This window comes from Taudactylus pleione, unplaced genomic scaffold (genome assembly GCF_031769625.1).
Source record: "Taudactylus pleione unplaced genomic scaffold, aTauple2 ptg000016l, whole genome shotgun sequence".
Taxonomy (NCBI): Eukaryota; Metazoa; Chordata; class Amphibia; order Anura; family Myobatrachidae; genus Taudactylus; species Taudactylus pleione.
In genome coordinates this window covers 50,879,272-50,902,237 of record NW_028284418.1, presented here as the reverse complement: position 1 = coordinate 50,902,237, position 22,966 = coordinate 50,879,272, and the positions used below count along the sequence as shown (strand labels likewise).

Here is a 22,966-nt window from a genome sequence, read left to right as displayed (position 1 = left end):
TCTAATGTCCTGCCTATACCTTCTAAGGATGACGCTAATTTGCGTACGTAGTCACACCATAAATAAAGACTTAGACATGGAATCTGTGGTTCCAAAGCACAAGTGATATTCAGGTAAAAGTTCAGACAGTTACACGCAATTGATCAAGACACAATTTAGGTGCAAAAGGAAATTATACAGACCCAAGTACAGTATACATACGCAGGTGCTTCCGGACCCAGAGATAGGCAAGAGACCCCTCGTCATTCAGCATTCAGCACGAAGACTCAGAATCAGCGTTCGTGCACTCATATTTATACCCCCCAGAATAAACAGGACAAAAGGGAAGTCTGTTGCTGATATCATTGGTTCTCAGGGGTGAAGCATCTGTTACAGCACATTTAACAGGCTGGTTCAAACAGCTGGGGGTCTTCCTCTTCACGCCTCCGTCAGCATCCTAACAGCTGTTTCTAAAATATAAATTTTGTTGCTTGTAGGCTCTGCGATCCATAACTCGGGAATGCATGATGCGATCTCCCCACCGATAACACCGGAATACTGTGAAAAGAGTACGCATCAGTACAACTCCAAACACGACTGGTTTAACATGTATAATACCATAGTTATAAAATATCTTTATTTCTTAGCATTTAAACTAACTGAACCTACTTAAATCATACACTTTAAAGCTTATTGAACCTTATGTGTGAATATGTAATGTGTGGGTATTGAGGGTTTGATATAAGGACGCTAGTTAACTTGGGGCAGATGCTTGCGCATAAAGCTAATAAAACAGCGGTTTCATACAAAGTCCTATGCATTCGCTAATATGCGACTAGTTAACAGCGCTATTGTATGTATTAATGTGCGTATGGGAAATGATGAAAAATGCAATCGCATGGTGCTATTAGTATTATCGCCACATGTACTAAAATGTGAGTTTACCTAAAATGGCGCTTAGGCGGCCATTCGCTAAATAGCATCTTGCGATCTCAATTTCAAGATGGCGTCTTGCGGCCATTCGCAAGATGGCGTCGCTGCGATTACATTTTAAACTGAACTTGTCTCAGCCAATTATTCGGCTTCGACAGGCCACCCAAAAAACGGCAAGCATTCCGTTAGGAACACCTCCGTTTTGGAAACCACCCCCCCGGCCCGCCTACCAAATGGGGCAAGCCGTCGATCAACATCGACAGCCGCCCCTTTGGTAGCGAGCTCCAGAGCGACAGAGATTCTCTGTCGCTCCGGAGCTTGCGCACGTGCAGTGCGGCCGCTGCGCGTGTGCAGGACTAACCATCGAGTCGGTTACGAGCGCATCTGCGCTTGCGACTGACTCTGAATAAGGTCCTATATCTCTGGGAATTTGGTAAATCAGTCACGAAGTCCATGGAGAGATGCGTCCACGGACGCAATGGAATAGGCAGGGGTAACAACTCACCAGCTGGGGCTTGATGTGAGGATTTGTGCTGGGCACATGAGGTACATGATGAGATGAACTCCAAGACATCAGCTTTCATCGATGGCTCTCTTCAAAAGCTCCAGAGTCTTCCGAGTACAGAATGGCCTGCAAAACGTGAGGAGTATGCCCATGTGAGAAACTGCTTCCTTAACTCCGGGGCCACGAAGGTTTTCCCAGTAGGTGGTTGCAATTGTATGGTGGCAAACACCTTTGATTCCAGCACAGGAGTGCTGCGTAGAATTTCAGAATTATTGTTCCAGGAAAGGGACCTTGATAAAGCATCTGCTTTTTGATTAAGAGCTCCAGAACGAAAGGTCAGAGTAAAGTGGAAATGAGCAAAGAATATTATCCACCGGGCCAGACGAGAACTTACACACTGGATATTCTTGAGGAAGAGGAGGTTCCTATGGTAGGTAAAAACAGTAAAGGGAAACTTAGCCCCTTCTAGCAGATATCTCCATTCCTTCAGTGCCAACTTTACTGCCAACAGCTCTTGGTCTCCTATGGCGTAGTTATTCTTTGCAGGAGAAAATTTCTTGGAAAAGAATCCAAAGGGGTGAACTCGGTTGTCTTTGTAGCGCTGGGATAGGACGGCTCCCACTGCCTCTGATGATGCATCAACCTCCAACAAGAAAGGTGTTTCCAGGTCCGGCTGTCTTAAAACAGGAGCTGTAATAAATGCCTGCTTCAAAAGCTGGAAGGCTGTCTCTGCCTCAGGTGACCATAGAGCAGGATTAGCACCTTTACGAGTCAGGGCCGTGATGGGAGCCAACAAAGAGGAAAATCCTTTGATAAAATGTCTGTAATAGTTGGCAAATCCGAGCAACCTCTGAATGGCTTTCAAGGTCTGAGGTCGGGACCAGTCCAAGATTGCCTGAACCTTCTTGGGGTCCATTTCTAGACTGGAACCTGAGATGACATAGCCAAGGAAAGGCACACTGGGTACACTAAAGACACATTTCTCCAGTTTGCAGTAAAGATGATTTTGCCTTAGTCGCACTAACACTTCCTTCACGTGTTTTTGATACTCTTCTGGAAAAGACGAGAAAATCAATATATCATCCAACTACTGAGACATATAGTAGATCCCGAAAAATTTCATTTACAAAGCCTTGAAAAGACAGCAGGGGCAATTCACAATCCGAAGGGCATCACAAGGTATTCAAAATGACCATCTCTGGTATTAAAAGCAGTTTTCTATTCATAACCTGCACGGATACGAATGAGATTATATGCCCCTCGCAAATCTAATTTCGAGAATATGACGGATCCTTTGACTCTGTTGAACAACTCTGTGATTAAAGGGAGTGAACCCCGATAGTTTATACATGGTCTTAGGCCACCATCCTTCTTAGCAGCAAAAAAGAACCCAGCTCCGTCAGGAGAGGTGGAAGGACGGATGAACCCCTTCTCCAAATTCTCCTAGATGTATTTAGACATAGCTTTGGTCTCTGGCAAGGATAGAGGATAGGTGCGACCACTAGGAGGCATCTTGTCCGGCAATAAATCGATTGGGCAATCCCATTATCTGTGAGGAGGTAAGATATTTGCCTGCTGTTCAGAGAAAACATCGGTAAACATTTGATACTCTTTGGGAATTGCTAATGGTTTTAATGAGACTGTTTTCCTTACAGGTCGTATCTTAGGAAGACAGGATTTCTGACAGTCAGCTTCCCATGAGTGGATTTGCATTGAGCACCAATCTATCCTGGGATTGTGCTGGCGTAACCAGGGTAGCCCTAAAATTATGTCTTGGGAGGCTTCAGGAATCACTAGGAATCTCAGAGACTCAGAATGCAGTGCTCCAATGCGGGCTATTACTGGCTGAGTCTCCTTGGTGACAACTCCATTAGTCAGAGGCTGTCCATCTACAGCGGTCAAGGAAATTGAGTGATCGAGGAGAGTACAAGGAATCTGTAGTTTGTCAACTAAACTAGAAGTCATGAAATTTCCGGCTGCTCCAGAATCTAATAATGCAGCAACAAAGACAGGTTTCAACTTGAAATCTAAGGCTAGGTTTAATACAAAATCTTTACAGGTTGGGGACGGAATCATTACTCCTAACTTGATGTCCCCAGGGTCAGTTAGGAACGGGCATTTCCCGATTTACGGGAACAGGAGGCCACCAGATGACCCGCGTCTCCACAGTATAGGCAAAGGTTTTTTAATATTCTTCTCTGGTGTTCCTCTTTGGAGAGATGGGTATGATTCACCTGCATAGGCTCTTCATCTGTAGAAGGAGGGGATGGACGGGTAGTAGAGGGAGGAGTAAACGACCTTTGCCGATCAGTTCTATGCTTTTCAGCTTGACGCTCTCTGAAACGTAGATCGATTTTGTTACAGAGAGAAATCATATCGTCCAGATTAGTGGGTAGCTCACGGGTGACTAGATCATCTTTCAGTCGATCAAAATGCCCATGCCAAAAAGTTGCGGTAAGGGCTTCCGTATTCCACTTGAGCTCAGATGCTAAAATCTGAAACTGTACGGCATACTGGCTGACAGGACGGGTTCCTTGTTTCAGTGTCATGATACTGGATGAGGCGGATACGGTATGCCCAGGCTCATCAAAAATCCTCCTGAATGATGACACAAAGTTGGTATAGTTGTCCAGGAAAGAATCTGAACGCTCCCAGAGTGGGGAAGCCCAATCCAAGGCTGAGCCAGACAACAGTGACATGATGTAGGCCACTTTAGTTCTTGCAGTGGGAAAATTATCAGGCTGTAAGGTGAAATGTATGTCACACCAATTCAGGAACACCGAAAAAGCTTGGGGTTGCCATCAAATTTACTTGGTATAGGAAGATGTAACTGAGGGGATGTCCTGTACCCCGTATTTTCAGACACAGAAGCGGGTGTAACTAATGTTACATTAGGGGAGGGCAGAGAGGTTTGCAAGTTATCCTGTCGTTTAGTCAATTCTTCCAGGGCTTGGGCCATTTGGTGCTGCATATCTTCCAGGTTTTCCAAACGGCCTGCGATGCACTGGAATAAATCCACTCCAGACTCCTGTCCAGTGGCCGAGTGCATTTGGCCAGTGCAAACTGTGAGGTTCTGGTTTTGTTGTGGAGCAGGGGTGGTAATAGGAGCAGACACTGAAGCAGATTTAAAAATAAATGTAGTTTTTAACGAGTGGCTTAACAGACATGACTGTGGTAAAACAAAAAGTCAGGGTATAGCACTAAAGTGCACTGGGGAACTGTAGTGAGGCAATAGGAAAAAGTCCAGGCAGTGACAACAGAAGGTAGCCCAGTATTCCAGGTCTTGTGAGGCTGAAAAGACTTGTGGCTGAAGAAAATAATGTCCAGAGAAAGGTGCAGGGTAACAGCTAACACAGGTGCTCAGGCAATGGGGAAGGCAAAAGGAGGAGGCAGTGGAAGTCCAGCAGGGTAAGGAGCAGGTCAGGTGAAGCACGCTTAGGCTGAGATCCAACAGGCAGGCGGACAAGCTCAGGAACTCTCTCTCAGCTTGCACTGAGAAACATGTTGCACTGGCAATGCAAGGGAGCTCTGAACTCCCTTTTATACCCAGCGCCCAGCCGTGAGTGGTCAGAGAGTGAGCATGTGACACGCCAGGATAGGGGAATTAGGTCACATGGCCGAAAGCAAGACGGCGGCGCCCATGCCAGAGTGGAACGGAAACACAGCCAGGCCTACCTAGCAGAGTGACAACATGCCCATACAGGACTGCGCACAGCCAATGCCAGGCACCAGCACCAGACACTCCCCACCATAACATCCGCACAGATAACACCCGCCGACCACCATGCCGAGAAATCCTGGTCGTGACATGGACACCCTGGTATCATCTATTGTGTTTCCACCTGTCGCTGCGGCCTTCCTGCCCTCAGCATTACCGCACCTAAGCCTTTGTTTCTGCTGTAACAGCCCGTGGCTCAGCCACACTATAGTGCCTTATTCTGTTGTTCCACAGTCCGCAACATTGTCCACAGACCAGTCATTACAGCCTGTGGTCAAAGCTGCATCAGCCTGCCTGTCAAACCTCAGGCAGTGGAACAGCCACACTTCAGACCATAGTCTGCTACGTCAGCCAGTGGCTCAGTCACACTATTGTGCCTTGTTCTGTTGCTCCACAATACGTGGCATAGGCCGAATCACCGCCCACTCGCTCCAGCCCGCGGGCTAAGCTGCATCAGCGATCACCTACCTGTCATACCACAGCCATGGCATAGCCGCATCATAGTTCTCGGTCCAGTCATCCTGCACCCTGGTGACTTCAGACCAGGATCCAGCCGCTCCATAGCCCGTGGCTCAGCCGCACTGGTTGTCAAGTTGTATCCTAGCCTGAAACCCTGCAGTACTGTACCACAGTCCAGGTTGTTCCTTCTCCGTTGCTAGCAACTATTCACCCGGTGTTTAGCCGCTTCATGCCTGGCGACCCATTCATGCTGCTGCTAGTGTAACTTTCCAGCGTCCCTGTGCAAGTTACATTCTGCCTGCAACTTCACTCCAGTTAGATTCTGCAGAGGTTGGACTGCCTTACCGTGTCTCCAACCAGCAGTCCTGTGGTCTCACGAAAGATGTGTAAAGATGCATATACACGTAAAGATTTTCTGTCCAACCATCCAACTAGTTGATTGGTTGGAATGATAATCTAGTAAGGTATGAAAGCAAGTGACAATCAGCAATTTGCTCCCAAATGCCGGAAAATGGACAAAAACTGTTGTTTGAACAAATTGTTTAGATCAAACATTTAAAAAACTAGTCTGAAGGACCATTTTCATCTGTTTTATGGCATTTAGGAGCAAATTGCTGATCATCAGTTACTCCCATACGTTACCAGATTTTCATTCCAACCAACTAGTTGGATAGTTGGACAGAAGTACTTTACGTGTGTACCCAGCTTTAGCCTCTACTGCTGGAGGCTTAAATCCAGATGCACACCTAAGTACCGGTTAAAAAATCTATCACTAATACTCCTTTCAGACAGAAACCAAATTACTGGGTCACACATTTTCTACGCGGTAATTTGCTGATCAACACAGGTTTTTTTTTGTCTGAAAGAGTCAACCCGGGTCGAAATTCCCGGGACTTCGCCCCGGGATGACCTTTCAGACAGAAGAAATACCCGTGTTAATCAGCTAATTACCGGGTAGAAATGTATGACCCGGTAATTTGCTCTTCTGTCTGAAGGGGGGGGGGGGGGTACAGGAAGGGACTGGCAAAACAACTCTGCACACATTTGCCGGGTAAAAGCCAGGTGTTTTGACTTTTTCTGTCTGAAAGTGGTATTCGGAAACAGTGGGTAGCTGTTATTGGTGAAAATCCTCTCCCTGACTCTAGAGGTCTTACACAACTATGTGGGATTCCGTAACAGTTGCACACACTAGTGTCTCTCTTAAACTCCTGCACATTTTTGTTGGACTGCTTGTCTTCACTAATTCGATCCCTGCATCTCAATCGGGTTCACATGCCAAATATGCGAGATATGTTCAGAATAATTGCAATGGATTCCTGGTCAACACTTTTCCCTCAAAACGGGAATAATCATTATTATTATTTTTTAGTTATTTTATTTTTTGGTTATATTTTTGGAATGTATTATTGTAATAAATATGTTGATTACTAATATAATACGCCTCCGTTTCCATGTTGAAGGGCTGACCGTTTCATTTTTGGCTAATTATATCTGAACTAGCACAGTGGAATAATTTGCCTACCAGTGGAATAAATAATTTGTCTATTGTTACCCCTCTACAACCGGTATCCAATAGCCTCAATATTATGTTGTCGGTTAAAAATGGTGATTTTTCGCCGATAATCCCCCTTTTCACCGATTCCCCCCCATATCCTATTATTTCAGATGAAAAAATAGGATGTTTCTACTGAAAACACATAGGATCAGTGATTAGATCAAGGACCTATGTGTTTTCACCATTTCGGCAGTGAAAAAAACAACACTTTTTATGGTTTAATTTTTCGCGACACATCAGGTCCCAAAAATATCCACGATAAGTGCATACTTACCAATTAAGGCCCTCATTCAGAGCCGTACGCTCTGAGCAGAGCGCACGCTCTGAATGAGGGCCGCCCTCCATAAAAATGGAGCGTCCTCTTGGACGCTCGTATAGCTGTGGGTCACCACCCACAGCCTATACGAGCGTGCAGTTTGATGGCCGCGATGGTCGTGACCATCGAAACTGCGAGCCGGAGCCTGCGGTTGAGGTTTTCAACCGCAAGCCCCGGAGTGATTTTGGCTCTATCAGAGCCAAAATCACTCCCATTGACATCACTAGTGATGTCAGTGGGCCGGCTTCTGACGGGAGGCACGCTCCCGGCACGCCCACCAAAGGGGGCGTGCTGTCAATCAACATCAACAGCATGCCCCCTTTGATCAGACACAACGAGCGAAGGAAAGTCCTTCGCTCGTCGCGTCTGGCGCATGCGCAGAGCACAACATCGACCCACTTGCGAGCGGACAGCCGCTTGCGAGTGGGTCTGAATCAGGCCCTAAATCCTTTCCGGGAGCAGCCTGCAGGCCCACCCCTTTCCCGGGAGAATCCACGATTTGCGTAATTTAGCCCTGCCCCGTCACAGGTGGTGCTAGTGAGTTACCTGTCTCAGGTGATGAACTGGAATCACTGGAGGCCAGCTGGACTGGAACCATGGGTAACATAAATAGCTCTTTTAATATAAGAAGTGGGTAGCAGTGAGAACTGCCTTTGGTGATGAGTGACTGGAACTGGAAACTTGAAACGTTGGAGTGAGACCAGAAGGAACTTGGAGGGACTGGACTGGGACCGGCAGGTAGGCTGACTGAGCTGGTCGGGGTACCAGTAGATGAGCTTGCAGATGGATGGTAGCACGGAAGCTACTTGGTGCAGCTAATGAGCCGTGAGGTGAGTGGACTTGGAGGAACCGGACTGGGACCGGCAGGAAGGCTGACTGAGCTGGTCAGGTTACTAGTAGATGGGCTTGCAGATGGATGGTAGCGTGGAAGCTACTTGTTGTGGCTTGGGTAGACGTTGGTAGCTGGATAGCCGTGGGTAGACGCTGGTAGCTGGGTAGCTACGTGGAGCGGCTGGATAGCCGTGGGTAGACGCTGGTAGCTGGGTGGCTACATGGAGCGGCTGGATAGGCGTGGGTAGATGCTGGTAGCTGGATGGCTACATGGAGCGGCTGGATAGCCGTGGGTAGATGCTGGTAGCTGGGTGGCTACGTGGAGCGGCTGGATAGCCGTGGGTGGATGCTGATAGCTAGGTGGCTACATGGAGCAGCCGGATAGCCGTGGGTGGACGCTGGTAGCTGGGTGGCTACGTGGAGCGGCTGGATAGCCGTGGGTGGACACTGGTAGCTGGGTGGCTACGTGGAGCGGCTGGATAGCCGTGGGTGGACGCTGGTAGCTGGATGGCTACGTGGAGCAGCTGGATAGCCGTGGGAGAAGCTGGTAGTGTGGAAGCTACTTGGAGCGGCTTGGGAGCCATAGGTGAAAGATGGTAGCGTGGAAGCTACTTGGTGTGGCCTGGGAGCCGTGTGGAGAAGCTGGTAGCGTGGAAGCTACTTGGAGCGGCCTGGGAGCCGTAGGTGAGAGATGGTAGCTTGGAAGCTACTTGGTGCGGCCTGCGAGCCATGTGGAGAAGCTGGTAGTGTGGAAGCTACTTGGAGCGGCCTGGGAGCCGTAGGTGAGAGGCTGGTAGCATGGATAGCTGAAAGCAGCAGGCTTACAGATAGCACAGGTCTAGAAACTCAGAGGTACAGCTATAGCACAAGTTGTACACCACGGGACGTAACGAGATGTTCAAGCACTGAGTGCTATTAGAGGAGGATCTATATACCTAGAGTCTGGCAGCGATTGGTGGACACAGGCAGGTGGTCTGGCAGTGGCATTTTGAGTGGAGCAAGGCACAAAATGCAGAGGGAGTAATCATCTCTGCAGCCCTTGAGAATCAGGACCACACCTGTGATTTCAATTAAGACTAGCAATGCTCACAGACAGAGCAGGGCCCAGATGATTAATCAGTGTGGGAAGGCGAGCAGTCTGCACACACAGAGATGTCACAGCCAGCATGATTCAGCCAGAGCAGATGTCCCAGGAGAATTACAAACACAGATCCATGGAGCAGCTGGCAGAGGTAAGTCACAAAAGGTAAAAACTAGCCAGGATTGTGACAGTACCCCCCTCTTCATGGGTGGACTCTGAACACCCAAATAAATACATAGGAGAACATGAAAAAATGAGACACCCAGGAAACCGAAAAACTTTCTTCCAAACATGACATTACAGGAGCTTCAAACAGGGACACCATCACTCTAGAAACATCTCTTTAGACATCTTCTTAATTCTTACATTTTTGGGATACCAGGAGTGGAAATTCTTCAAAGGGGATGGTAAGACCTTCGTCGATTCTTCTTTCTGCTGCGAGAACATTTTGTGCCAACCAACGGACATGTTATCTCTGGTAACTGTGGAAATACATGACTGGAAAGGACAGGGTCAAATGGCAGATGGTTTTCAGGGAATGGAGAATTATCATATGCAGGATCGACTTCAGACTCCGAGTCAGTATCTAAAAGGTAAAATCGAAGGTTTAGTAGGACTTGAACATTGATAGGACTCCTGGGAGGAACTAAGCGAAATATAACCAATTTTGATGGTGTTTTGGGAGGTACCGCAGTATGAAGAGGACAAGGAGGTGGGCGCACATCTCATGTTCAGGGATGACGATTCTATAGTGCCACTCTCCTTGGGTGCTTCGAATTCAGCATGTTGGCCCTTGAAAACTTGAGCTTGTTCGGATTTCAGGGAAGTGGAGGACTCAGCAGAGGATGATTCTTCAGTAGAACCGACAGACTGCTTGGACCGATTTTCAGAACTGTGAATTTCACTAGAATTTCGTTTGACAGGTTTAAGACAAAATTCTTTAATAACAGCTTCACTGAACGTCTTTATTTTTAGAAGCACAGGATCCTTAGACTCGATGAAAGGATTGGCCCACTCCAACACCTTACCTCTAAAGGAAGAGAGAAGGTACTTAATAAAGTTGATAGGGGTGATACCACAAGCTGGATCTGCTTCCATGATTACAGCATATTGCTCCAGTAATGCAAAGTATTGCGATAAGTCCCCATCAAAATATATGCAACCTGGAGTATGCGATGAAGTTTGTGTGTTCGAGGATTGTGGAGCATTCAGGTGCAGGGCTGGAAGAGACTTGAGGATGCTCCGATTGATGAGGAGTCAAAACAACTGAAGTTGACAGCTGTTCGGTACTTGGACCAACTAAAGGAACTGGAAGGAGTCCTGAGGAGCCAGAGACAGCAGCTTCAACAATCGAGGCTGAGAACAGACTACAGAAACGGTCATCCTCTGGAACGATATTAGCAGCAGACGTTGAACAGGAACCATGATCAGATTTTGTAGTAGAAGACACTTCTCCCTGGTAACTGGAACTTGAAACCCCCTCCTGAGGCATGAGACTTGAGACCCCACTCCTGGGGTGCGCGACTTGAGACCGCCTCCTGGGGTGCGAGACTTGGGACCCCCTCCTGGGGTGCGAGACTTGGGACCCCCTCCTGGGGTGCGAGACTTGGGACCCCCTCCTGGGGTACGAGACTTGAGATCCCCTCCTGGGGCATAATTCTTGTAACCCTCTCCTGGGGTGAGAGACTTAAGGTCCCCTCCTGGAGTACAGAACTTGACACTCCCTGTTGGAGTATAGGACCCAAAATCCCCTTCTGGGGAAGCTGACTCGACTTTTCCTTTTGGGGTATGGAACATGAACCCCCCTTTTGGGATGCGAGGAGAGAGACTTCCTCCTAGGGTGAGTGACTCAAAACCCCTTCTTGGGTTACGAGACTTGAGGACCCTCCTGGGGTTGAGACTCTGGAGGCCCCTCCTGGGGTTGCCAACTGGAGTCCCCTACCAGAACAGGCAGAATCCGGGCTGGGACCGGAACAGGCAGAATCCGGGCTGGGACCGGAACAGGCAGAATCCGGGCTGGGACCGGAACAGGCAGAAACCGGGACGGGACCGGAACAGGCAAAATCCGGGCTGGGACCGAAACAAACAGGCAGAAACCGGGACGGGACCGGAACAGGCAGAATCCGGACTGGGACCGGAACAGGCAGAAACCGGAACAGGCAGAATCCGGGCTGGGACCGGAACAGGCAGAATCCGGGCTGGGACCGGAACAGGCAGAATCCGGGCTGGGACCGGAACAGGCAGAATCCGGGACGGGACCGGAACAGGCATTGAGACGTTGACACATAGTTATACTGCTGGAATTGCAAAGGCCTTTGATAAAGTGGTCAGAAGCTCCACAATAGCGACAGAGATGTAAATCTTTACGCCGATGGCGTTCAGCCACAGAGAGCTTGGAGCACGGGTAACTTCGATGTCTCACTTTACTTGGCAAGGAAGAATCTTTGGTTCTTAGAGATTCCAAGACAGAGGTTCTAGTTGAGACAGAGGTAGCTCTAAGAAATTCAGGAATGATCTGATAGATTTTGCTGAGTAGAGCCTGTAGCTGTTCCAGCAGTTGATGGAAAGTAGATAGGGGTTCAGGTAAGATTTGGGTATCATCTAGCCGGTTAGTCAGAATTTGCAGAAGCTGTAGTACTTGATGCTGTACCGTCTCCTGTGAATCCAAGCGAGTGATCCAGAATTAGGTGCTTGATCCGCCACCATCGTTAGGCTTGAACATACTGTCACAGGTGGTGCTAGTGAGTTACCTGTCTCAGGTGATGAACTGGAATCACTGGAGGCCGGCTGGACTGGAATCATGGGTAACATGAATAGCTCTTTTAATATAAGAAGTGGGTAGCAGTGAGAACTGCCTTTGATGAGTGACTGGACCTGGAAACTTGAAACGTTGGAGTGAGATCCAGAAGGAACTTGGAGGGCCCGGACTGGGACCAGCTGGTAGGCTGACTGAGCTGGTCGGGGTACCAGTAGATGAGCTTGCAGATGGATGGTAGCACGGAAGCTACTTGGTGCAGCTAATGAGCCGTGAGATGAGTGGACTTGGAGGAACCGGACTGGGACCGGCAGGAAGGCTGACTGAGCTGGTCAGGTTACTAGTAGATGGGCTTGCAGACGGACGGTAGCGTGGAAGCTACTTGTTGTGGCTTGGGAAGCCGTGGGTAGAAAATTGGTAGCTGGGTGGCTACGTGGAGCGGCTGGATAGCCGTGGGTAGACGCTGGTAGCTGGGTAGCTACGTGGAGCGGCTGGATAGCCGTGGGTAGACGCTGGTAGCTGGGTGGCTACGTGGAGCGGCTGGATAGCCGTGGGTAGACGCTGGTAGCTGGATGGCTACGTGGAGCGGCTGGATAGCCGTGGGTGGACGCTGGTAGCTGGGTGGCTACGTGGAGCGGCTGGATAGCCGTGGGTGGATGCTGGTAGCCAAGTGGCTACGTGGAGCGGCTTGATAGCCGTGGGTGGACGCTGGTAGCTGGATGGCTACGTGGAGCGGCTGGAGAAGCTGGTAGCGTGGAAGCTACTTGGAGCAGCCTAGGAGCCGTACGTGAGAGATGGTAGCGTGGAAGCTACTTGGTGCGGCCTGGGAGCCGTGTGGAGAAGCTGGTAGCGTGGAAGCTACTTGGAGCGGCCTGGGAGCCATAGGTGAGAGGCTGGTAGCGTGGATAGCTGAACGCAGCAGGCTTACAGATAGCACTGGTCTAGGAACCAGCAGGAGCCTGGGACACACTGGTACTCAGAGGTACAGCTATAGCACAAGTTGTACACCACGGGACGTAACGAGATGTTCAAGCACTGAGTGCTATTAGAGGAGGATCTATATACCTAGAGTCTGGCAGCGATTGGTGGACACAGGCAGGTGGTCTGGCAGTGGCATTCTGAGTGGAGCAAGGTACAACATGCAGAGGGAGTAATCATCTCTGCAGCCCTTGAGAATCAGGACCACACCTGTGATTTCAATTAAGACTAGCAATGCTCACAGACAGAGCAGGGCCCAAATGATTAATCAGTGTGGGAAGGCGAGTAGTCTGCACACACAGAGATGTCACAGCCAGCATGATTCAGCCAGAGTAGATGTCCCAGGAGAGTAACAAACACAGATTCATGGAGCAGTTGGCAGAGGTAAGTCACAAAAGGTAAAACTAGCCAGGATTGTGACACCCCCTCCCTGACCCGCAAATTCCTCATTAATAAATCTCCCCATCCTGCCTACTTCACTAGGAAGTGGGCAGGATGTGGGAGATCTGCCCACACTTCCAGGAGTGCAGGAGGCTACCCAAAATGTCGGAAGCCTCCTGCGACTTACAGGAGTGTAAGCAAGTATGGATAAGTGCTGGCGTCGGGGCTAATTGGGTAGCCCTGCGACAATCCATTAGCAGCGCTATTTTATTGATAATTGGATACCATCCTATGTGTGATGTAGGCAACTACGAGTTTTAGAAAATAAAGTGCTGGGATACTCCAGTGGATTCAGGGTTAATACATGCAGGGCAGCCAATAGAAATCTTGGGTCCCAGCACACTCATGTTTTAGAGGCCTCCCTTGCCCTCCCAGTAGGTAAATGCAGGTTGCCCATTGACTCATCTCCTTTTTCTCTCCAGCTTCATCCCCAACTGTGTCTCTGCCTTATCCTCGCCTGTGTTGCACCAGCCTCATCCCCTTTTCTCTCCATCTCCAGCCATCCACTCGTCTACCCTGTCTCTTAGCATCATCATTCTCAATCTCCACCCTGTGTCTTTCAGCCTTATTCCCCAGCCTGTGTTTTTCAATTTCAATCACCTGGCATCTGTGTCTTTCAGCCTCATTTCTCAGCCAGTGTCTTTAAGCTTCAACCCCAGCCCGCATCTCTCAGCTTCAGTCCCCAATCCAAGTCCGTTTTTCTCAGCTTCATTCCCCAGCCCGTGTTTCTCAGCTTAATATCCAGGTTCTCTGTTCTCTCTGATCCAGACAAGTGACGTCACGCGTGCTCCGCTGATCTCCCCGTCTCTGCCTGTGCTGTGCAGGACGGTTACAGCAGAGGCAATGGAAACACATGAATTGGGCTCCCGATATTCCGGAGGAGTCGGGGCCCCTTGGAATCTCTGGGCCAGGTGCAAATGTCTCCTTTGTACGGAATCGGTATGTAATACCGCTGGCCGCATGGGCGGCAGTTCGATTCTCGGCAGCATCAGGCCGACAGTAGAACAGATCCCGGCAGCCCTGGAAATCCAGATTGTCCCTAGGTAAGTATTAACTAACCTACCCCCCTAACCCTCCCTTAGGGGTGCCTAACCCTAACCTCTCCCCCAGTGCCATTCCCTAATCCCCCATCTAAGTGCCTAAACCTAACCCCCCCCCTTCCCTGCTGCCTAAACCTAAGTCCCACGGGTGGGGTGCCTAACCATAACCTTCCGGGGGGGGTGCCTAACCCTGTCCCCCCGGGAGCCCTAAACCTAACCCTGTCTCCCCGCGGCTGTCTCCCGGCACCAGTAAAATGAGCGGGGTCTACATCTAGACGCCGGGCATTTCACCCTCGCTGGGATATGACAGTCGGGAAGCCGGCTGTCGGTATAATGTCAGCCGGCTTCCCGATTGCATCCCCTTTGTACTCCCCTGTAACCAGCCTTAACACTGGTCTCCATTTGTAACTGTTCACTAAGCGATATGTCACCCGGATTGAAGCAACGGAGAGTGTGTACCCACAATGTCCTTGACAATGTGCGCTCCCGCACGTCGTCAGCGACATCTCCTGTTGGACCTGCATGTAGGTTTAACGGTTCATATCGAATGCAGCATGGCCCGCGTCCTTCGCTGCTGGCATCGGCAAGTGTGTATGCACTTGCCTATGCCGACATCCTTCCGGGTCCCGTCACAAAAGAGATCGGTACACACTTGACATCTAGTGTGTACTGGCTTTTAGTTATTCCTCCCCTATTATTATGCTTTATGATAAAATTATTTCATTATTTTTTTTTAAATTATGTGTCAGAGAATTTAGAATTATCTCCTTTCTTGAAGGAAACATTTGTCTGATTTAGGATTTCAGATTAACCTTTTGACTGAATTTACCTGGACTGAGAAAACAAGCAACACACAACTTTTTTCATCAATTGGGTCTAAACTAGGAGAAAAAAAGCCCCCTCCATGTCTCCTATTTTAAGACTTCGGCTAAATTTCCATTCCATCCCACAGGATTTATTTTATCTTTTTGTAATAACACACACGCCCTCCATTTCCCGCCTACCTAGTATCGCATGACGCATGATGAGGGGGCCAGAGCGCGCCCCCGAGCCGTGCCTGGCCAAAGCGAGAACGCGCCCCCGTGCCGTGCCTGGCCAGAGCGAGGCTTGGACCGAGCCTGATGGATGTATACGGAAACTGCTTGTCAGACATGGTGTAGCCTAGTCCCTCGTCAGCAGCGTGACGTCATGTGAGGCTCTCCGAGCTCCACATGTGTAGCAATGTCACTTGCTGTATCACCAGTCCGATAAGGGACGGCAGATGGACCTAGATGAGGCGTTTCTGTTGGTCGGGGAGTTCGGCCGATGTCAGAAGAGTCTGACTGCGTTCCTAGTGCTGCTGCAGGTCGGTCCTCTCATTGAATGGTGTACGGGCCAATCAGAGTGTACCATATGTCTGTGATCACTGGTCTCATTACCCAGAGGGATCCCGCAGTGGGGCACTTACCCCCCTGACCAAACTCATCAGTAATTCTTGGTCTAGGCGGTGCTACTGCTGCTAAATGAATGTCCTCTAGATTATGCATATAGCCTCATTTCTAGGTATAGACCGCACAGTAAAGTATCCAATTCAGATATATGGTAGGGTGTGAAACACTACTGCTGCTGCAGAACCTCTTAGGACACAAGTCCCAGATTATTCCCACTGGGAGATCATAAAGATTCCAGCTGTAACTGACCTGGAATAACCTCAGTTGTCTGTGGAAGCTATTAAGTACCTAGAGAGGTGTTATACATGCCAGGCACTACATTGTATGTATTAAATTGCAGGCTGAAAACCATTTACGTAAAACGCCTGTGCAACATCAGCAAAAAGAATAAAGATCTTTTGATTAGTGGGGAATGTACATTTCTGCAGTATGACTTCAATGTAAATAATAGTCAAATGCAAAAAAAGGATTAGGCCTAGAAAATAAGTGAATGAATATATAATTTTTTCATAACAAATGTTCCTAACTATTGAACTTTTAAAGCTTGGCTTTGTAGAAAAAAAAAGAAATAGGCAAAAAAAATGTCCTACCTTTATAAAAAAAAACTGCAGATAGAACGAATGTGTTATTTATTTATTTTTTACTAGAAGCAATGCAGTATTTACCTGGAATTTGTGCCAATCTGTAGGTTATAAAAGCCACCCTTTCCCTGTTAAGCCCTACCTCCCACACATAGTATCCCAGGCATATTAAAATTACCTGCACATCCTGCATTGTAGATGGGATGCTCTAATGAGCTCCATTATTGTGAGTTATTCTTAAATAGAGTATTAAACGGACTCTAAAAAACTAATCAAAAAGTGTCATGTACTTCAAAAGGGAAACAGCCGGGAAGCCGATGGACGGAATCCCGACCGCCAGTTTCACAACTGTATAATCCCGGCAAGGGTTAAATGACAGGCGTCTGTCATTTTCCTTACGCTGGGAGACCGACACACGGCTTACCGATCGAAGGTAAGCCGGGCGACGGGCGCGGACGGGGGGGGAGGGTTAGGTTTAGGGTTCCCGGGGGGGGACTTAGGGTTAGGCACCCCCCTGGGAGGTTAGTTTAGGCTAGGGGAAGGGGGGGTTAGGCACCCCCCTCCCCGTGGGACTTAGGTTTAGGCGGCGTGGAAGGGGGGATTAGGTTTAGGCACCCCTAAGGGAGGGTTAGGGGGTAGAATAGGTTAGTGAGTACTTACCTTTCGACGATCGGGATTTTCACTGCTGTCGGGATGCCGCCGGCCATGCTTCAAAAAGTTCCCTAGGAATTCAGATAGTAGTAAAGATGGACATCAGAAGCCCATCATCGAATGGTGGGCGAGCTTCGGACATCAAGTCTTGGGATACAACTGTAACTACAGTAATTATAGCATTAAAACCATTTGATGAAATTTGTTCTCGAATGTACAAAAATTTTGGTATGAGCAGAGACCAGTTCAGGTCACATTATTACAGCTGTATTCAGTTCCATACTTCATTTGATTGCAGTGAAAATTAGAAAGCTGCCATCGAATAGAAAAACATTGATGATTGCAATGTAAACCATTGGTTATTGATGGCCATTCCCAGAAAACAGGTAACAGTGCTTGTTATTATTAAATTTGAAAGCCTATAGCAAAACACATTTTATATGCTACTAGCTGGAGTACCCCGCGTTGCCTTGGATTTTAAGAATGTTTGTTTACACATCATCCTCCAACCAACCTCTCCTTAGGCAGGCCTCACGAAAAGTGTGACAAACTTCCCCATCAACAGTCCTAAGGTCTTCGAAAGAAGTAGGACCTGTAACGGTGTAAAGCAAACTTCAGAGATAGAAGCATTAAAAATTTGTAGGATGTACAGTGTAAACACGGCCAAGAGCTTCTGTTGCTCTGATACTAGGGTGACCGTCTACAGCGACTCCATGTTTTCTGAGCAGAAAAACTTTGGGAGAAGCATTCCATGTGTAATATTTTGGCAGCTCACAGTACAGCAGGGTCCTTGCAAAGTCATCATTTTGAGACAGTTGGAAGAAAGAAGTGAATGTTGTTGCGTAATTTGTTATAGTCAGAGAGCTGAGAATGCTGGCAAAGCCTGCTAAAGCTCTCTTCAATAATAAAGATCATGATAAAACATGACAACACTAAACGCTTGCTCCGAGGCCCTACCCATATGCCGTGAGGTCCCACAATGAGTGTCCAGCAAAAATTGTGGTTTTAAATTAATTAAAAATGAATAGTAATTTTGATTTAACATTTTTTTACTTGCCTCCGCCGTGTTTTAATACGGTCGTATGGAAAATATCACGATCTTGGCTTGTAAACTGTGGATTTGTTTAGAAAGACAGAATTTTCGCTTTTATATAGTAGAGATGTTTGGGATATGGTGCTTGGCGTTCAAGGGATTGTATACGTCCTTTGTATTAACAGGTGATGATTGCTTTTCATATATGTCCCGTAGCAATTTCTTTTTATTTTTTTTATTTTTGGTTGTTTCAGAGGCAGTTTAGCCTTTTAAGAGTTGTACCAGTTTGTGTTGTACACATTTATACCCCTTTCAGACATACTGAGATTTGCCTCGGCCAGAATTCCCGGGTCTCATGTCTGTGTGAAAGGTACCTACCCGGGAACACCTTCCCGGGGAGCCGCCCCTGCAATCGACCAGGGTTTTTCTTTGGACTTAAGTCCCAGGAAATAACCCTGCTTCTGTCTGAATGGTGCTACCCGGGAATTTACTACTCCCGGGCAGCACCAAGTAGCTTTTGCATGTAGCTGACAGAACAGAGCGTCCTATAGGACGCTCAGTGCTGCTGCTTTGAGCTGACAGCGCAGAGCATCCTATAGGACGCTCAGCGCTGCTGCTTACCACCCCCAGCACCGGCCGGCTGTGCCACAGCGGGCCGCCCGCACTCCCGCTGGACCACCAGGGAATTAAAATAAATGTTAAAAAAATAATAATAATAAAAACTGCATTTACGATTGTCCGGCTTTTGGCTGGGAGGAGCAGACGGCAGAGAAGAGGCAGGTAAGCAGAAAAACCCTGCTCTTGTCTGAAAAGGGTGTACCTGGGAATTTCCCGGGTAGACACAGTAGTGTGAAAGGGGGGTCTCGACCAAATACCCGGGAATTTGCACAAGAGAAATTCCCGGGTCTGAGCAGGAAATTTCCCGGGTTGTATATCTGAAAGGGGTATTATTTGATCTAGCTTAACTGTTATGCCTCTAATAATGATCAAAATCATATTTTTTCAAAAATCCAGTGATGCATCAGGAATAATTAAATGCCCCACATATAATATCCAATAAACAGCTGCATTCCAGTAGTATATTCCGGACCATGGTCTACTTATTTATAAGCTCTCAGGAGCAGGACCCTCCAACGTCTTGGTTCTCACTCATTGTATTAACAGGTGATAATTGCTTTTCATGTATGTCCCGTAGCAATTTCTTTTTATTTTTTTTATTTTTGGTTGTTTCAGAGGCAGTTAGCCTTTTAAGAGTTGTACCAGTTTGTGTTGTACACATTTATCTAGCTAAACTGTTATGCCTCTAATAATGATCAAAATCATATTTTTTCAAAAATCCAGCGATACATCAGGAATAATTAAATGCCCCACATATAATATCCAATAAACAGCTGCATTGCAGTAGTATATTCCGGACCATGGTCTACTTATTTATAAGCTCTCAGGAGCAGGAACCTCCAACGTCTTGATTCTCACTCAGCACTATATTGGTCTCCGGTGCGCTCCCACTCACTGGGGGTTGATTCAATTGTTTTATGAGTGCTTGGCACCCGACAATTGTATATCCCGATGTGATTCACTTCTGTCTGCCCTTCCCAGGCACAGGGTCACAGAGTGATACTTTTTATTAACTAATTTTGTATAATTATTTGATTTGATTTTTGCCCGGTTTCATCCCTTTTATACTGTATTGTTTGTTTAGCTTATTGTTATTCTCTATGGACACTTGGTGACACTGCATAAATATGATATTTAATAAACATGGCTATAGAAGAGTTTTTCTATTGCTGCAATCTCTACTATATAAAAGCGAAAATTTGTCCTTCTGTCTTTCTATACAAATCCACAGTTTATAAGCCACGATCGTGAAATTTTACATACGAGCGTATTAAAACACAGCGGAGGCAACTAAAAAAATTTGAAATCGAAATTAATTACTGTTAATTTTTAATTAATGAAAAACCACAATTTTTGCATAGCATTCGCCCTTTACAGGTCAGGTACGGAATTACAAAAGGATTTAGCTTATCTACTATTTTTTCTTTTCTATCCTCTACTATATCAAAGCGAAGATTTGTCCTTCTGTACTTCTATCTTTCTATACAAATCCACAGTTTACAAGCGAAGATCGTGACATTTTACATACGAGCGTATTAAAACACGGCGTAGGCAAGTCCAAAAAAATGAAATCGAATTAATTACTGTTAATTTTTTATTAATTTAAAACCACAATTTTTGCTGGACGCTCATTGTGGGGCCTCACGGCGTATGGGTAGGGCCTCGGAGCAAGCGTTTAGTGTTGTCATGTTTTGTCATGATCTTAATGTTTATTATCGAAGAGAGCTTTAGCAGGCTTTGCCAGCATTCTCAGCTCTCTGACTTCACCAAATTACAATAAAACATTCACTTCTTTCTTCCAACTGTCTCAAAATGATGACTTTGCAAGGACCCTGCTGTACTGTGAGCTGCCAAAATATTACACATGGAATGCTTCTCCCAAAGTTTTTCTGTGCAGAAAACATGGAGTCGCTGTAGATGGTCATCCTGGTATCAGAGCAACAGACGCTCTTGGCCGTGTTTACACTGTACGTCCTACAAATTTTTAATGCTTCTATCTCCGAAGTTTGCTTTACACCTTTACAGGTCCTACTTACTTAGATTCTTAAAATCCCGGGCAAAGCCTGGTACTCCAGCTAGTTTATCATAAAAATGATAAATATCTCCAGGGCAGTTGAGCGATAAATAGACGTAAACTTTTTTTGATAGCCAGTTGGGATAAGGCCACCATACATCTGCAATGTATTGTGACAATTCCCTGTTCTGCAGATGATTGGGGGAAAAAATCGGCAATGTATGGGGTACACCAATCGTTGATTCCGACTTAAAGTTCCCACACACTAGGCAATATTTTACACGATCAGCCCGATTCCGACGCGTCGGGACGACAGATCGTGTAAAATATGTCCTAATCGTGAGTCTCTACTCACAATTACGATGGCAATGCGCGTACCCGTTGGTCGTACATCGCATCTTTAGATCTTACCTGCAGCAGGCAAGATCTGAAAATCTCAGTCACGATGAACTGGGATAGTATAGGATGCACGATAGATCGTGGGTCAATTTGGATAGTGTTTAACACCAAATCGTGCCCACGACTGCAGGGGAAAAATCGTACACGATATCGGATCGTGACCTGAATGCCTAGTGTGTGGGCACCTAAGTATTCAGAATCGTTAAATCAACATACTGGATTTCACGACCAATCAGGGCTGTAGATTGCTAGTGTATTGTAACAATCAGTTATTTTGCTGACCGTTACTAGTAAAAATGATGAGCCTTTCACGATTGGCAGATCTGATCAGCAAATCACTGAAAATTTATGTAATGTGTGGGTGCAGATTGGTGGATTTGGGAAAAAAAATTACAGGATCTTTGAATTGTTCTTTTGTGATTGCTGATGTATGGGCCCCTTTACTTTTGCACATGTGTGAACCATGTCACACTGGATTGCATTTGTAGACTTATATGAAAGTTTGGTCTTGGACTTCCAATGGAGATTCTCCAAAAATGAAAAAGAAAAATAATAGCATCAGAGGAAGCTGGTAATACAGGTACCACTTCTGTTCTTGGTACATTTGTACATAAGCAGTTTAGAAAACCTATTGCAGCAGAGACCCAGCGATGGCTATAGCATCCTATAAGGACTCTGATATAGGGAGAGTTCTCAGGACTTAGGGATCTTCTCCCTTTGATAAATTGGCCTCCGAGTGCTTCCTGATTACATCAATGAGAACTACAATTAGTACCTTCTGGAAGGAGCTATAAGTGATAAAACAAAAACCACATATAGATCTACCAGTTAATTTCTTAACAAGTACAATAATATTGACAGTTATTAGAATAGCCCTTAAGGTGCCCACAAACATAGCGACATTTTACACGATTTGGCTGATTACGACGAATCGGGTAAAAAAAGTACAAATCGTGAGTTTATACTCACGAGCACGATGCCGATGCGCGTCCCCGCTCGTCGTATATCGCATCTTCTGATCTGCCGTGCTGTAGCCACCATGAACACGATGGAAGCTGATCGTGAGGTTTTTTTTCCTCACGATGAATCGTACGATTCATCACACAATGCGGAATTTGATAGAAGCCTGGACACGCCCCACCGCCATCTTGTGCAGCATCGTGTATGGAGCAAGACAGTCGCACTTTGGGAGCCTGCACACTGAAGTCTTGTTTTGTTGTATGTTTGGTGAGTATTTGTACAGTTTGCAACCACACTGACCACCAATATGTGCTCCCCACTGCCCACCAATGTGTGCCCCCAGGTAATAAATGCATGACCCAGCCACCTGCCCGCCGTATTGAGGCGGGCGGTGGCTGGGTCATGCATTAAGCTCCCACTGCCCACCAATGTGTGCCCCCAGATAATAAATGCATGACCCAGCCACCGCCCGCCGTATTGAGGCGGGCGGTGGCTGGGTCATGCATTAAGCTCCCACTGCCCACCAATGTGTGCCCCCAGGTAATAAATGCATGACCCAGCCACCGCCCGCTGTATTGAGGTGGCCGGTGGCTGGGTCATGCATTAAGCTCCCACTGCCCACCAATGTGTGCCCCCAGGTAATAAATGCATGACCCAGCCACCGCCCGCCGTATTGAGGCGGGCGGTAG

At 47.2% G+C, this 22,966-nt stretch overlaps 1 protein-coding gene across 2 annotated transcripts in view; it reads left to right on the top strand.

Moving 5' to 3' along the window:
- The first annotated feature begins 15,695 nt into the window (after positions 1-15,695).
- LOC148542039 (solute carrier family 22 member 15-like) overlaps positions 15,696-22,966 on the top strand; it is a 208,606-nt gene continuing 201,335 nt past the window's right edge. For both annotated transcript variants that reach the window (XM_088473973.1, XM_088473963.1), the window contains exon 1: positions 15,696-15,936. In XM_088473973.1, coding sequence (XP_088330099.1) covers positions 15,853-15,936 — 84 coding nt within the window. In that variant the 5' untranslated portion in view covers positions 15,696-15,852. The remainder of the gene's footprint in view (positions 15,937-22,966) is intronic.